General features: G+C 37.8%; 1 protein-coding gene across 1 annotated transcript in view; it reads left to right on the top strand.

The window, feature by feature from the left end:
* The window catches only part of ntng1a (netrin g1a), a 102,418-nt gene extending 91,938 nt beyond the window's left edge, over window positions 1–10,480 (top strand). Inside the window, 3 exon segments of the mRNA XM_026361538.1 lie at window positions 1,930–2,064; window positions 8,861–8,995; window positions 8,998–10,480. Coding sequence (XP_026217323.1) covers window positions 1,930–2,064; window positions 8,861–8,995; window positions 8,998–9,146 — 419 coding nt within the window. The 3' untranslated portion in view covers window positions 9,147–10,480.
* Window positions 10,481–18,279: the final 7,799 nt, after the last annotated feature.

Genomic DNA, 18,279 nt, shown 5'->3' with positions numbered 1-18,279 from the left:
TAGCACTGCCCCACAAGCTTGGACGGTAGGCATTATGGGGTCATCACTTCATCCGCCTCTCTTTTTTCTGACTTTTTTTTGGGACGGGCAGTGTAGAAACAGGCATGAAAACTCCCAGTGGAACATTAAGTCTAGTTTTCTTGCTGATTTATTAACCAATGAATGAAAAATATAAAAAACAAAAATTACAGACATTACACATTACAGACATAGACATAGAAACCTGAGATAGCTCTTACATCAATCTTTACAGCAAACTGTCTTTCTGACAAGTGCAGACATTTAGTAGATAGATTTTATTTGCCATATACATACATACTTTATAACTTTCCTAACCGACTGACGTCTAGCTGCATTCAAACACAAAGCCTAGGTAATCTTGACTTTGTTGCTGATCTTTTCACCTGCTAGAAACACCCATTTTAACATATTATATCTCCTTTGTTTAATCTGCACCAAACGTGACTCAGGCAGCCTGCTTCGTTTTTATGTTAATATTTCCCCAAATGCCATTATTTAACCACCTGTATTGTGAGCAAGGCACATGTGATTTTACTGTTTATCTTGTGTTTCCCTAAAAACTGACACAGACAATTACAGACTAATTGGAATTGAAGACAACTAATTCAAAGAATTTGATTGTCTTCAATTATGATGTCAGTTAAAGGTCATTTTCACCCGGTGTCCCTGTTACGTTGTCCATGACCTTTAGCTAGGCATTCATAGACTACATCATCTGTTTTTCTAAAAAAAAAAAAAAGCAGTGAAAAATACTTTTCCCATAGTTCGTAATGCAATAGTTTGGTTCCCTGTTGAATTCTTTAGCCAACATGTGGAGTGAGAGTTCAGTGCACTCAGTGACAGGTGCATTTGTGAGTCCTGAGGGGGAAATCTGACAAGCAACAAGAGTTCTGCGAGAAATGTCATTGGGAAGTCACACGGCCAGTCAGAGGCACCACACAAGTGCATATGTCATATACATGAAATGGCCTCAGGAGAAGCAGCTGAAACCTGTCACAAGGCGTTAAGAGTCATCGAGGCGTTACTTCATGCCAAACTCGCCGTTGCCCTGCCTCTCTCTCGCCGTCACCTCTCTCCTCTTGCCTGACCCTCAGATGTCACTCGGGTGCAGCCAGCACAGCCACGGAAGGTGCAATGTGATGGTCAGGGACGGTCAGTGTAGGTGTCACTTTGACTGCTGAGTGCTCCAGTCGCTGTGGAAAGCTGGAGGGTCAACTGAGTGTAGGACACCAGAGACTCCCCAGACTGTGGTTTTAGTGTGCTTTCAAAAGGATATTCCGAACTAATCACAGCTAATGGCCATTTTGTTCTCTTACTAGTAAAGAAGGAAATAAATTCTCAAACAGTTGTTATGAGGGATAGTGTTAAGATTTGACATCTACTATTACAACAATGCCCATTTCAATGAACTGTCTTCTCATTCCTCTTAACATTCTTTGTCTTTGTTTCATGCCATTGAGTCTCCAATGTGTGCTCACATTTCCTGTCTCCTCTTTTCTTCTTTTTCTATCTACACCTGAGTGAATCAGATTTTACCAATTCATGTACAGATCAAACCATTAACTGAAATCAAAGCTATTGCTAATGCTTTGCATATTTGTGCATTGCTTGTTGAAAACTTATGTATCAGTAAAACACATTACATAGTTATAAATATGCTGTAATTATTACAATGTGTACATGCATCCAACTACATTCATTTTTCATTCTGTCTCCATTACAGTTGAAATGGTAGCATTTTCTTCCTGTGTGACTCTTTAAATCTAGTCACATGTTTTCCCAGTTGAAAATAACCAAGCGCCTTGCTGAGCTTCTGATAGAACTTGAGGATTGTGGTCCATGCTGTGAGGATGTGGAAGTCAAAGCACCACCTTGTTTCCAGCCTATATGTGTGTCTTGTTTTTCCAGAGTGTAATTGTAATCCCTTTGGCTCAGTCAGTGATCGCTGTAATGGCACAGGATTTTGTATATGTAAGGAGGGCACTACAGGGCCAAAGTGTCAGGAGTGTCTACCCGGCTATTTGTGGGACGCTGGCTGCAAATGTAAGTAGAACCACAAAACTCCAACCCCACCCATCTCCCCTGCCCCCCTACCCTGCAGCTCTTTACTGTCCTCCCTTCAGATCTGTCTCTCTTTGCTCAGTCTCTAATTTCTTTTCTTTGTGTGCTTCTTGAGCTTCTTCTGGAAGTATGTGCTGCGCATGTGCAGGACTGCCTTGACAAATACAGACCGAAACTTATAACATGAGCTAACCCAATATACTAAGCCATTTGCGTCACTAACTGAACCTGCATTTCTCAGTTGCTGCGGCTGTGTTAATAATGTAATGTCAGCAGGTGCCTGAAATGCCTCAAATAGAGAAAAAGCAACACCATGGAAGGACGCATGCTGCTTGGAAACTCAGTTATCCAGCTATGTCGCACATCAACACAACAGCTGAGTCTATATTGACTGCCAGGCAGAATGTTCCGATCTGTTTGAGTAGCCATCAGCCCCTTGATAGTCCAGGACAATGTCATCCAACACCAACCTTTTTTAAAGGGGAATGCATGTCATTTTGAGTTGCAGCCCATTTATTACAGTCTGTTTGTTTCTCCTGGTCATGCCCTGTGTAGTCATTTCATTTTTCAAATGATTTCATTTTTTTCAGATTTCTTCAAGCACCAGTGACAAATCTGCAGGAGTATGTTTAAGAAATGCACTTTCACACTCTCTCACCCATCTTGTGCTGGTTTAAGACTCACATACCTTATTATAAGACCAGCTGATAATTGCTGCTAATTGGTATTTGACCAACCGTGACCCAGTTGTTTGTAACTGTGATTAGGTTACTTTAGGCTGTATCCACAAGGTGGTGACACCTATCTGCCTGCCTCCTATAGCTCAACATTAATCTCTGTCCTGGCTTACAAAGGCATTCTAAATAGAGCATCTCAACCCTGTAAAGTGGCAACACATTGATGCTAGCCTTTGTGTCATGTGGGTGTGATAACCAGTGCAGTAATCAGCTGAATGAAGCTTCCTGCGATGTGATCATTCAATCAAAAGAGGCTGAAATGCTTTCTGATACAAATAGAAATCTCTGGGAAACTGCACAAATTAAACATTGAGAAAACATACACTGGCAAGAAAAGGTTTGGAAACACCTACTCACCTATGTATTCTGTTTATCTTTCGCAGGTTGTATTTAATGAAATAGTTGTAAATACATCACAAAACACAAAAAATAAACATCAAATAATTCTGAAGCATATCAGAGCACAGAATAATGGTCAAATCCAATTAGCATGTTAAACTTCATTTTAATTTAAAAAATGTACATTGCAGCAACAACTTAATGACAACTCTGGGACATTCCACAGAGGTTTGCAGGTATCCAGGTGGGATTTCCTCCCAGTCCTCCTGCATCCAAATGTCTCCTGTCCAGATTGGGTGGTATGACAGAACACTTCGGTTCAGCTTCTGCCTCACTAGCTTGATTAGGTTCAGATCTAGTGATTGAGCTAGCCTAAGTTACAGTATTTCAGCAGCCACTTTCGTCTCCAGATAAATACTACACAACCAGAATGAATGGTTGAGTAAACTGGCATGCTGCAAAATTACGTGATCCCTAATCAGTGGTTGCTCAGAGGGAGTAGCTTGTCTTTTTCAGTCTGGAGTGGTATCCATGCTGATTGAAGGTGGCTTCCAAAACATCTCCAGATCATCACATTTCCTCCTCCATGCTTTGCTGATAGTATTAGGCTAGTATCTATCATCTTTTGAAGAGCTTTGTACTATATGTTCTTTGCTTACAACCAGACACCTAAAACTCGGACTCATCAATCCACAAGACTTGGTTCCTGTCAAGGCAACAGTGGTTGTTTTGTAAGAGTTAATCTTTAAAGTTTTAGATGATTTACCTGCTGATTAAAGTGTTTCAGATAAATAGGGAACATGTTTTCTGTATTTTGGCATTTATTTGTTTTACATTTCAGTATTCAGTGTTTCAGTGTTTCCAAACTTTTTTCTTAACAGTGTAAATTACAACTTCCTCTTTTTTGTATGACTTATGCAGACTATTACCCCTTTTTACATCTAAGTATAGCAGAAGAAATGTAAAGCCAGGAACCATTATCTTTTAAGCTTATGTGGTATGTACATTTACTTGAAGTAGTATTTCTGTTTTACTGTATGTTGCTTTTACTTTTACTCCACTACAGCTCAGAGTTTTCACCTTTGAAAGTCAAATAGATCAGAATCAGACTTGCACATTAAGGTTATCAAATTTAAAAATACTTTTTAATGGAGTACTTATTATTTATAATTCTTATTATGGAGAGGGCTTGTCAATGCGAGCCGTAAAGTTGGACACATTGAAGAGCCTGGCAGTGAGGCTCACCCTTTTAAACAAGAGAGAATTTCAGGATCCTTTTTTGGTTAATTAAAAAAAATAAATCAGTTTATTTTAAGGTTATTGCAAAAAGGTAGAACAATTATATGCATATTTGACCTTTGTTACCCTGCAACATGTAAATAAAAAGTGCTATAACATCAGGTGCATTATGATTTAAATTCAGTGTAAAATCAGGTTATTTTGGTAGTTTCTGACACAGATAGATGTTCATCGAAATGCACTGGTTTTGACTAATATATGCAGTGTGTATAGTGTGAATACGCACTGTCAGTATGCACATGTTTTTCTACATTATAGTCACGTGTGCAGGAATAGTCTGCCATCCCTCACGTCCCATGTTGCCTTATGATGAATGTAAAGGCAAACCCTTGGGCATCATTAAGTGCATTCTACAGCATGCTGAGCTGCACAACAGAAGTAATTCGATATTTGCACAAGAAAACTAAAAAGAGAAGTGGAAAAATAATTGTGCAAGTCTGAGCCTAACAGGTGGGAAGGTACAGAATGTGTAAATTATTTGTGTTCAAAACTTCATCATGTCCCAAATGTTTACTCTTCTTACAGTGAGATCTACTGTAATAGGTTTATCTTTCACACTTTTCTTTAAAAATCTAATCAAAATCCATGCCCAAATCCATTTTTAAATAGAGCCATAAATCTCTCCTAGAATGGTTTTTGAAAAAACCCAATCAAGGGAATTGTACGCAATTTTTAAAATTTGGCAGTTTGAGAAAGAGATAAAAAAATAATTATTATGTGATGTTACCATCATTTTTGGTGCTTTGGATTGTATTGATATTTTCCGCACTGCACTCTACTACTACTACTTTGGAGAAACTAGTGCACCTGCTGTGGATTTCTTTCTATGTTGTTGTCCATTGTTGAAGTAGCTGAATACTCTCCATTGCTCTGGCAGTAGTATAAAAGAATGTTTTCCAGGGAGTTAGAAAAAGAATCATAGCAAGTCCAAAGCATACACATTAATACACATTTTAATTCACTCTCATATTGGCTGCACAAAATGTTTTCTGTAAAAACCTTAAAACAGGAAACTATCTGAAATAATGCCTGCCCTGGGAGCTTCCACTGCTGAGCTCAATAAGTGAAATAGTTTGAAAACTTTGCAGCCTTGACCTCCGCTAGCTGCCTCTCTTCAACTGCTGCAATATTTATGTACATGGACAGGACTTCCATCTGAATGCAGACTAAAGGATGTAATTAAAACTGAAATCTCTCGTCAAACACATCACAGTCCCACACAGGCACACCTAGTTCATCAATCTCCTCACTAAATATTATCACTCATATCAAAAGCAAACGCCACAAATCTTTGTCATTTGCTGCCTGTGCTGGCTCTGTTTACGTGCAGAGAAATGGTTAAAGTGATAGAATGAAGAGCTATAAAGATGTAGAAACTCCAGACATTTCTCTCTACCTCTACTATAGACTTGGGTTTTCAACACAATCCTTCATTCCTATTTAAACCATTCATCATTTACGTATTAAAAACATTTTTCAAGTATCAACTCTTCCTTGGAACAAGGACCAAACAAGGTTTGCTCATCCCTTCAAAGTGTCACCGATATCTTTAATCTTTCTTGTAACTGATGCCTCTTTTTGAATAATCAATATCTCTGTTTCAGTTTGGGCTTTAACTTTGCTTAATTGGCAGCCACTGGAGCACTCTGCCTGCAGGACTCAGCCATTACCTGAATTTACTTTGAAGTCAGCTCACTTTGCTATGCAGTGTTGAGCATCATGCAGAGATCATTTTTAAAGGCATGGTTCCCCTTCAAAAGAAGGTTACTCTCAATGTCTGTATGTAAACAAAATTCACCTAACGTTTAACCTCATTAACCCTTTGATTAAAGCTAACGTGTGTAGCTTTTACTCAAATAAATATATTTTTTTCATTGTAGAAATATGCTCCAAAATGTAAGATAATGTGAAACTACATTATGTGGCACCCGTCTAACCAGTCAGAAAGTTTCAGAAATTTGCTTAATGTATTTATTGTAATTTAACACAACTAAAATCAGAAGGGCTTTACAGAGACTGACTGTAGAAGAGCTCGACTTTAAGTCACAGAGCACTAGCTTAAGTTAAAGTTAAAACTAACTTTATTTTTTTATAAAGCTGTATTTTCCTGTTCTAAAACAAACGAGTTTCCTTCTGTTCAGTTGCTGTTTTTAGGTTTAACCTGCTTCCTGAGACACAGTGAGCCACTTCTAAATCAAAGCTAATGACAGTTGCACTTGTTGGACACTGAAATCATACTACTTGTTGGCTATAAGTTAAAGTTAGCATTAGATAAGTGTAGCTGGTTAAAACTGAGGCTAAGTTTAGTTAAAGCTAATCATTATGCCAACCATAGATTTCAGTGAAATGGAGTTACTAACTGAACTAATTATAACCTAACAATATGAAAGTTCTCTTCAACTTATTGTCTTGGAAATGTCATCCTGGTGGAAATCAAATAATATGTAATATAATTGCCTGTAGCATGTAGTTGACTTTACTTTGATAAAAGTCATGCATACCCAGTTACCTTGCACATCATTTCAAGTATTTATATGATAAATTAATCACATAAGAACATAAGAAAAACAATGCGCTGATAATTTTCAGAAATGTACAGTATTTGAACCTTTTATCATGAAACTGAGGTGTGATAAGAAAGAAGAAAAGAAAGGTCATTGTCCAATTAAAGTCTCCCCATTGTTGTACACTTGATCCTCATTACATTTGATCACTTTTCATCCTTGTCATCTTACAGGAGATATTAGCTGTTGCCCGATCAAAAGAAAGAAAACTTCAGGTTCATTTAGTCACTTATTAGTTTAGCTTCTGCTGAGCAGTTGAATTAGCTGTGAACGTGGTCTGTCAGTTGGAAAAAATAAAGAGAGATAAAGATGGAGTTAGATGTTGGAGTCAGATGTCTTATTTGGATCTAGTTGTGCATGGTAATTGACGAGCTGTAGCCTGAAGCACAACTTAGCGAGCCAAACAGCAGCTCTCTTTTCTCCAACAGAACAGACGTGGCACAAATAGGATTCGCAGAGTCGATGTTTTTTAACAAGCCTCCCATCAAAGCCCTATTTGGCTATTCCTCGGAGACAGCATGCATCCAATCCTGAGTATTAGGAGAGAGGCCTGATATTTGTTATTGTGATATTTATGTCCTATAGAGTTCATAGATTGCTCACCGCATTGTTTTCCTTTCCCATAAAGGACTGAAATGGGGAGAAGTGGCCCCTGTGTTTATCACTGTTTATTTGTCTCTGTTGGTTTATTAGTTTGTGCGACACTGCTTTGTTTGCCTCCAGCTTGCTTGACAGCTTGCCTCCGCTGGGAATAGAGTGGCCTCGGTGTCCCAGCTCTAAATATACACCAATTTTCACCTGACGTTCAGTTTGTCTAAAGTCAGTGCTGTTTTGGGGGAAACCTTACAGGCTTTGAAGAAACTGGATTTCTGTGCAGTAACATGGCCATCGTGCTGCAGATTTAATAAGATGTGTTGTTAAAGAATGTGAAATGAATAGGTCCTTTAGTCACTACACACTGTGTGATCACATGCAAAACATCCGTTGTGGTTGGCAGGTATCTCTGAAAGAATTTTTGATCTGTAGATTATGAATGATTAAATGTTGTCCAGAAGTGTATATTTAAAAAAATCCTTACAATTAGCATCTGTACTTGTCAGGTACCGTAAAGATCAATTGCATGCTTTGCTATAACAGGAGGATGTTTTATTCACATAGTTTTTGTAGAAACATTCACCAGTCCCATGCTGACTGAAACATGTGTGCGTTTATGTATAACTTTAAACTTAGCATTACTAGCCTGACTTGTTGAGATTTTAGCTGGCTGAATTAATATAAAGCATGCACTGCAGAGTTTGTCTTTAAAATGAATATACTGTACATTTTACTGCTTTAGGTATCAGGATGTTTTTTGGCATTTTGTGTTTTACATAATGACAATAGTCTGACATTTTGGGAAATATAATTGGAATTCCTGCAGAGATTAGGTGAGTCGTTCAACTTGCACTTCCTAAACTGTAACTATAGGAAACAAGAAGAAAATCCTTTAAAATAATTCACCTAATAATTATATGTCATCACTGGTGCAGCCAATTGGTCATACAATCAGTAAAAAGTAGACCTAGGTGCAATACACCCATAGTATCAAGCTTCTCATCTAACAAGGAGATAAATTAATGTGTTTCCCAAGATGAGTTCAGATGATTTGAAGTGGAACAAAATGTGGTAACACTTTACTTGAGGAAAAACTCATTAGAAAATTGTATTGGAGAATAAATAAATACAATATAGAGAACATTTTTCTGGTATTAGACTTTTTCAAGTAAGGTGTTACCCAGAATGTTCTTACATGTCTGATTCTCACTCTTCTCTGCTGTTTTTGCATTGCTCCCACTGCAGCCCGGGTGTGTGACAACGAACTTCTGCGCTGCCAAAATGGCGGAGTGTGTGTCAACAATGTCCGCTGCAGCTGTCCCTCAGCCTACACAGGCCTGCTCTGTGAGAAGCCCCACTGCGAGTCGGAGCTGGGGGGATGCATGGAGCCCGATTCGGGTCAGGCCTCCGTGGCACCTCCGCCCTCCCTCAGGCTGCTGCTCCTGCTGCTGCTTCTCGGCTCGGCACTGCTGAGAGAGGCTTCCTGCTGGCCCGCCATGCTCTAAAGGGACTTATGACCTGGTGGCAGTGATATACTCCCTGTCACCTCCACCTAAACCCTTCCACTCCCCCCTTTCAAATAATCAACAACCATTAAACAAGAACAACCATGAGCTTTCTGGACTGTTCTGAGCTTCTCCGCCGCCAGACTCAATGGACACTCGCGCTGACAAAAAGAGAATGTGCCAGACCAATGAGTGCAAAGACTTTTCATTTAATTTCAAAGAATATATAGAAATGGAAAACATACTTCTAAAAATGCCACATATTATTAAAAAAAGTGAACCTGAACTTTTGCCTAATAAGAGTAAAATGTGCAAAGAACAGTAAGCCTCCTGTCCCCTCTAAGCCATACCAGGTACTTGAGCTCCTTCCAGTTCGAGAAGGGATAACTGAAGATGACAGACTCCTTTCTTATTGCCACGGCAACAACAGCTGCGACCAATCAGCTCTCGCACGAGCCGACAGTGGCCACCGATTCCCCCCGGGATGCTTCTGCGAGTTAATGTTGGCTGGACTGACGCCGAAGAAATCTTAAAGAAACCGTCCCCCCCTTCCTGCTGAACGGCAAAGCCTCTGAAACGTTATATTACACTTCAATACAGTGACAAACTAAAAGAGGAGAAAACACAGGAAGCATTCTTTGCTGTCAGTGCATTGTGGATAGAAGGAAATCTGTCCAGACTGCCGCGTTGTGACACAAAACCCTTGCCCACGTCCAATCCCCCCAAGCTTCTCTGTCTCTCGAGCTCTCTCTTACCCTCCCTCCCGTTCATCCTCCCACCCAGGCCCACCCTCACCATGCTGCCACTGACCTGTGCTTTCGTGAACGTTAACTCTGTAAACCCTTGTTGGTTGAAAGATTCTTTTGTCTGATGTTAGTGATGCACATGTGTAAGAAGCCTCCTCTCCTTCGCTGCCCTCCCACGCCTTTTTTCTCTTCCTCCAAAAAGAAACTCCAGTAAAGCTGTCTGGTTCTTTTCTATCCGAGAGCCACCAAACTCCCCTGCGATCATGGTGCAAGGATAGTTGTCACCTGAGCAGACGAGAAGTGCATAGAAAACCATCAGTGTATTTGCAAGTTCTTTTCTCGACAGAACAAACAAAACAAAAAAAAGAGTCATGTAGTCCTTTTGTATCTTTGCCGAACAGTGATTGAAAAAAGGCAACCTTTAATGTATCTATTTAAGACATCCAAACGCAAAAGCAACTGTTTATGGTTTTCCTTTTCATTTCTTTCACTCACTTGTTTTTTTTTTGTTGATATTACCTTTAGTTGTGCAGTTGATTTTCCTTTGTATTGGCAACGTGCTGGCATCAAAGAATATCAGTTTACATATACAGTATTAATAAAGTGTAATGAAATCCCACCAAAGGACATTATAAATGTTTTGTTCTTGCTTTAACACTTGAGAATTTAAGTGAATAAAAGTTAAAAAATTACACTGTGTGGATCATCTGTTGATTGCAGGTAGTTACATGTGCTGTACCCAAAGAATTTTGCTCAGTATCTGCCAGTCCAATATTGGTAATGCTTGGGTTCGTATTTTATTTAAAGTTTTTTCCAATAAATACCCTTTTCTATATGGTCCGACGAATATATATTTTGGTACCAATTACAGTGGTAGTATAAACAATGTTCAACTGGTATATTTTAAAATAATGAATTCACGGTAAGTGCTGGAGTGGCCTAGAGAGTGAATTAATTGGTGCACAGCAGGTCAGGTGAACATGCAGAAAATGAATGTGCATGTAGCATACAATTCTATAGTGCATTGAGCCTTTCCCAAGGCTTTTCTTATTATAATTTGAACAAGATGACATTCTTTTCACCGTCCGTCTTGGAAATCTTTAGAAATGACCAGGAAAAAAAACATATTACCTTTGACCAGCAGAAACATATTAGAATTTTTTGTCAGTATATTAATTCAGAGAAATCTTTCATTAAATCCAAATCAAAATTGAAGTTTTTCTGGCTTTAGATATTTGGACTTGAAATTACAAGAGAAATTATGAGTTAAAACTCCTGAGAAACCCCTGTGCTCTTATGTAAACTTGCTTCTTTAAAAATAACTTAGTAAATAACTTAATAATTTAGATATAAGTTACTGTATGTGTCCAGTGGAAAATCTAATAAACTAAGAACAATTCATAATAAAATGTATGAATTTATGTGAAGAATGTGCCACAACAGTAGAGCATCACACCCTGCTGTGTGAGGTGCTGTACACAATGCCAGTAAAACCGTTTGTGGTTTAAAAAAAAAAAAAAGACTTCTGTTAAATCACAAAAAACATCAGATACTGTATTATTATCTTATTTGTAAGTCCACAGTATAGTTGAATATGCTACAAGAAACACGCTGCTGCTTAAGAATTGCTGACACAATGATAAACTAATACTCACTCTGTGGGACAAAGACCCAACAAGGCCACACTGACAAAATGGTGGCATGAAAATCTGTGTATCAGCTTTGGTGGTATTTCCGTGCTATTTATCTCAAATTCAATCTGGTGAAGATTTGTTTCAGTGGTATGCATTGTCGGAGGCACTGAATTAAATATTTACAACTATCGATGTCTCCCAGAGAGCCTGTGTTCAAAGTTTATATAGTGGGTCTTGTCAGACACTCGACAGTTCATCTATAACTTGAAATATTCAACCCACAGCCCTGGCTAAATAGACTCCATCCATTTAGCGTTGGACTCAGAGGAAGGAAAACAACATATAGGATTGTTACTTGTTATGTTAATGCAATAAACTTATGAAAGCAGACCAAGGAAAATTTAAATTATTTTAATATAGCAGTATTTTATCTCTCCCTCAGTAGGCCTCAGAATGAAAATCTGACTCAGGAGTCTTATTATTGTCTCTTATATTTCATACAGTGTTTTGTTTGCTTTTTTGTGTCTGATCTAGAACCACCAAATCTCATCCAAATCCCAAGAACAAATTTAATTCAAAACTTCATATTGGCAGAAATCTTCAGCGTGCTCGAGCACCTTTACTAAAAATGCCACAGCCTTTGTTGTACTATCTGTGAGTGCTGGAGCTTCTTTGCAAAACTTAGTTTGTTATTATTTTTTCTGAGATTTATAAGGCTGAAGAACATTTTTTATAGTATTATTTTCATCTGCTACTTATTATATTATGAATTAATTCCATAACATTCCAAAGAAATGATAAATACCTTCATTTATCAACATTTAATTTCTTATAGGTCCTTAAAATACATGATACATGAAATATTGTAATAAAATCTAAACAAATGATCAGTGCAACAATAATTGTGTCACATGAAGCTGTAAATTGCTACTCATGCGAACCCTAAGATAAATCTGTTTCCTCAAACACTAGTGTGTTAGAAAAGTGTCTGACTCCAGGGACGCCCTGATAAATTCAGTCAAAGTCACTTGTTTGTCAAGGTCCCCTACAGTGGCCCTAATTTTAACCATGTGTTCAACCCAGGTGTCAATGCACCATGCTGCGTGGAGAATTAAAATAGAGTTGACGTCGTTCGGGGAGAGGACTTCATCCTAGTTATCTCACCTCCAGCAGCTGTTGGCTGACCCAACCATGAAGCATTGCTAAAATACCTCGGAGCAAACCATCCGCTGCCATTGCATTGTCTCCTCCTATAATGTGCTTTGTGAAAATGCCTGGTGAAAAGTGTTTAAAGGACCAGTGAGTGTGTTATATTTTTATTTCTGCCCTGTAGCAACAACATGAATCTATGGGGAATTAATGATTCAAAGACATTTCAGCTGCATGGAACGTGTCTTTGAATATCTGATGTAATTAGCTACAGTAAAATTCTCCTGTAATATAACTGTGTCACTCACAGGCCACTGTAGCTCAAGGGGACATGCTCAGCCAACTTACGATGAGAAGGTGAGTGTCGGATCAGATGTTAGATAGAAGATATTGCATCTTTTGCAATTGCACGATAGAACTAGTTGCAACAGTTTGAGGTGGACCACATATTTACTGTTTCCATTTCCTTTTTAGTTAACCTAATTCATCACTTTTGCAGCGACTCTTCGCAGTGGAAGATTTTTCCTAATTGATTGTCCAAGCTAAGTATTGCAAGTAAACTTCAGTGATTGTTATCTAGCAACTATCTTTGCTCTTTTAGTCATGATTTATTTGTTGGTTTATGCAAAAATGTTTCACATAGGACACCAGAAGGTGCTGGAACACATTTTGAGATGGTTACAGTGACTGACTGGAATAAAAACCTGGTTGCACAGTATTTTAACACAGTTCCAAGGGACATTTTAGGAAACACATAACCTCTTTTATCTACTTTTGCTATTCATTAGGGCTTCAATCGTGAATTACTTCAAATTGGAACACAAACAAAATTATGACAAATACCGAGCTTGGCTGATTGAGTTACCTTAGGAAAGGTTTGTGCTAGTTGCTGGATAACTTGTAGTGTCAGTCTTTATGCTAAGCTAAGCTAAGTGCTTATTGGTTAGCTTCATATTAACAAATATTACACTGCAAAATAATTCCATTGTTTTTACGGAATAATTCTGTAAAAAAAATATGGTAAAGATTTAAACAACTTTACTGAATAATCTCTAAATTTTACAGTTAAAGCCTGTAGTAAATTAAACAAATAAAAAAAAGATTTTAAGCTGGTTAATCTAACTAACCTTTTCTGTTAAAGTACCATGACTATCCTGCTATTAGACGTTTTTCTATAAATTTACATGCCATTGTTGTTTATCGTACATTGAATTAAATTCAAATTCACTGAAAAATATAAAAAAAAATGATTAATAATACAAAAATTGTTTCAGAAAATTTAGTTAAAATTTTAAGCAGCCTCACTTGGCTGGTAGGTAGGAAGAAGTAAAAGAGAGACAGTTCAACTCTGTCTTTAGAATAAAAAATCATTTATAACACAATTATTAACATTTTCTTTTTTTAGAATTTTTTTGGTTCAGTAGTTCACTAAAAATTACTGTAAATATTACCACTGCTTCTTTGCTTTTTTATTTACATTTACATGATTTTACAGCACTTTGCTGTTAATTTCACTTAGATTTTTTATAGTTTTTTTTCATATCTAACCGTTCCCAAATACAGAAACTTTAGCTAGTTACTCAAGTAACTATTTTGGTCACTAACAAGTTGTAAACACAGTGACATCACTCCTTCAGTTGATATGGTGAACTTGAAAAATGTGAAAAACAGCTGTTCTCTTACCATCTCCCAAGGTAAATATCAGGCTCCTAAGTGCTCCACTCGGTTCATCTGCTGGTCTCCGACTGTATAGCTGTCTACTATTTGCTGTTAGGCAGGTAGTGTAAAGTCAGTGTTATTTAAAACTTTCTTATTGAAAACCGGTGCCAAAAGTGAGGGCTGTAAGATTGAATCAAGACAATTAGAGAAAATAAAATAGGTAAAGCTCTAGGAACCAAGGTTAGGTGGTTATTCCCTGTGGCTTCATCACAGACAAGCCCTTACTTATACTAACCCTAACCCAACTACTGCAGTATAGACAATTCTGCAGACAGCCTTATACATCTCTGTTAAAAAATATTAGCTGTAGATGTCATAGAGGACAGTCAGACATCCCACCTCGCCCAAGAGGTCTGGTAGCCTTCTGCATTTTACTAGCGGCTCCTGGATTCCTGCAAATTATTTATAATATTCTAAAAATGTCATTTTTAGTAGTAGCTATCAGGCTTATGTTAAGAACAGAACACTGTCTTTACTTACTGATTGCAGAAGTAGAGTATGGCTCAGGCTCCATATTTCTGTCTGATGTGTTAGGCCCTAACCCAACTTGACAGGACTACTGACAGATCTTTTTGGGTTCAGATCAGGTATCTAAAATTCATTGAGATTGGGACTGTGTAGATTAAAAATGCTACCATGTGTTAGGACAGCAAGTGTCCTGCTTATTGTACTTTAAATTCAGTTGAATGTTCTGCTCTCCAGATGTGTGTTGACTCTATAAGAGGTGAAAATAAACCTAAGCAGGCCTACATACAGTAAGGTCAGAGTAAGAGGTGCTGACTTTGCTCAGCGCTCTTTTTCTTGCTATGGTTGTGATGTGTTTGTTTGCCTGATGATCAATGCACTTATCGAACCGCACACAGCACTTATCGATTAGTGTTTCTTTTTCGTAAAGCTGGCGCTGAGAGGATGATGCTCTCTCCCCATGGCATAGTTCTCTCCACACTGAAACCAGACAATACAGTATGTCCATTAATAGATAGTAAAGCTGCTACTCATCCAGAAGCCTTGACAGAGCTTGACTGAAATTGTATGACTTTTGATTTTTTTCTTTGGAAATGGCTCTTTTGCAAAGCTGCTTTTTTTTCCCTCTGGCCCACATCTCTTCTTCTTGAATCACACTGGCATTAGCAGGGTAATCTCAGTGCTTGGCTAACTAATGAATACTTTCAAGGCTCCATTTTTCAAAGGTACAGATTCCTTTGGAGACCAGGACACCTGAGAGTTTCCACAGTAATGTTACCAGGGTAATATGTCTTCCTGCTGCTGATTAAGTGTTAGACATCTTGGATTTTTACATAGCTGAACACATTCATGTTGTATTCTTTTTTTTTTCTTGGGGGAAATGTCAAATAGTTCCTGCTATGTTTGAAATCACAGGATACTCTTAAAGCTAGACAGCCTTTTATTACCATGACTACAGAGGAAATCTTAAGTATTATTGATATTTTGGCAATTTCTATAGATATTTAAATGGCACGGTGACAAACACATGCATGCACGGTCAAGAAACTGCCAACAGTTAGAAAAGATTTAACTTTTTACCTTCACAGAAGAAATATTGTTTGCAGTGCTAGCGATATACTAGTTTGGCCACTTTTGTTTTTTGCATGCAGGAGTGTAGCAGTTTTAAAAAAAAAAGAAAAACGTATTATGTTGTGAGTCAGGTAAACTGTCAGTTTATTTGGTACCTGTGCACACCAAGCGTGAGAGTGTAACCCTAACCCTTAAGAGTGACATCTTGTTGAAGCAAAAATGTTGTGCCATGGTACATAGTTAAGCCATTGGGATTTGAGTTTTACCTATCACATTTTTACCCCCACTTGAAAATACTTGACACATGATTTTCCAGCTATGTGAAGGAAAATGTTTGAATTATAAAATGTAAAATCCATTGTGGCACCACACAGCTGATGGATGTCAAATAGGGCTGTGATGGCAGGAGTGAAGGGGAGCCATCACCAGCAAGAGTAGAGAAGGTTTGATGTCACAGCTCGGCATTGGCAACCCTTTCCTAGGCCACTGATAGAAGTGTCTGTAACTGGAAACCATAGTCAAATGTAACTGGTAATTCTATGAACTGGAATTACAGTAGATTTAGGAATACTCATGTTTATGATAAAAATGCTGGTTAAGCTGCCTGAAAAAAACTAGGTAATGTTATACTGCAGGTGCACATACTAAGTAAATAGAACAACAAACCATGACTTAGATTAAATAAAATATATTATATTATATAACCTTCATATATTATGCTAAATACTTCTTTCCTATACTCTGGAGGCATTGTAAATGAATACAGGGATTTTCAAGATATAATCCTGATATGGGACAATCAGACTCACATCCCTAAAACAGTCAAATTCAATGAACTTGTCATATGTGGCCAATAAACTAACTGTAGTTCTGAATTTGCGATTAATTTGCACATCAACAGATGAGTAGTTTTGCTATATTGTCTGTCTAGTCAAGTGTCCCTGCACTCTTTACTGGGTGGGCAAAACCACTAAAAGACAAGGACATGGCTGTCTTTAAATTATATGAAGCTTAGTGGGCATGAATATAAATAAAGACCTCTAAAATTTATGGACTCGGAGGAAGTCCATATTCCCAGAAATATCATATAATACTAAAACACAATGTGAAAGACAGAATTGCATTAAAAATAAATTAACAGATTCTTTGAGTCACAGTAAGTCATGACACTGTGAAAGTGACTCTGCCCTGATAAATAAATACTGATCAGAGTGATGCCGACTTTTTAATGTGGTGATGCAGAAGTGTACTAAAAGAGTAAGGGAACACACACAAATATTGAGAAAACACCCACAATTTGACAAAATACAATAAAATGAATATAATAATGCCAATTGGATATGCCGCAGGATTTAGTAAAAACAAAATAGAGAAAATATAACTAAATACACAAAAAACACAATGTAAATAGCAAAGTCAACAAGGAAATCTTTCTTGGGAGCAACTAAATATAAATCTATTCAGTCTATGTAAGTGTGTGTGACTTTTTGTTTGGTAATCATAGCATCATGTTTCTGGATTGGGTTTTTTCTATTTTCAGCCCCTGAATTAGTGACCTGGTGAACTTGTTTTCTTAATTTGCTTGTGCTTTGTCTATTTGCAGGCATTTTAGGAGCATTTTTAGCAGTGCGTTGAACTAACAGGGACACCATATGGCAGTGCAACTCCTGACTCGGCTGTCTCGGTCGGTCACATGACCCAGCTTCTTACAAGTCATCCTTTCCACCAGTCTTCACAGTCACACAAACACACCTTGATTTAATTAAAATATAAATGTTGTTTTAGTGGCGTTTTTCAGTCTAAATGAGGACACTGTTAAAATATCATTAGTGATTAGTGATTTACAAAGGCTACTTGCCGTACGCCGTGCAGCAATCCTGTCTCATATCGAACATGCTCAGGGATAAAGGTGCACAAGATTTCTTAACATGTGAAACAGGAAGTCAGTCACACTTCCTGATTTGTTTTGTTTTAGATGGCGCCATTTAACATTATTGATGCAACTACTTGTGTGGTTTCATTTTCCTGTAAATGATTAGAACTATTGTATTGAGAAAGAGAAGGTCAGAAGGATTTACAGTGATGCTTGATAAAAACACATGAATATCAGTTTCATGTCATCAGTTGTATTCTCACATCAAACGTGAAAATAAAGCAAAAGACTGCAGAAAAGTAAAGATTTGAAGTAGCAGACTGTTTATTTTCTGTGTCATGCTTGTCCCTGCAGTGTGCATGTGTTTGTGTGTGTGTAGAGCAGAAACCTGAGTACACACTGGCCGTTTTCCACAGATGTCGACAAACAGTGTGTGGAACCACAGCATCAACACTCTGATAGACTGATAGACTGAACAAACACAGGGTCAAATTAAAAGTCA

The sequence above is a fragment of the Anabas testudineus genome, chromosome 2 (assembly GCF_900324465.2).
Source record: "Anabas testudineus chromosome 2, fAnaTes1.2, whole genome shotgun sequence".
NCBI lineage: Eukaryota > Metazoa > Chordata > Actinopteri > Anabantiformes > Anabantidae > Anabas > Anabas testudineus.
This window is presented reverse-complemented; position numbering and strand designations above follow the sequence as displayed.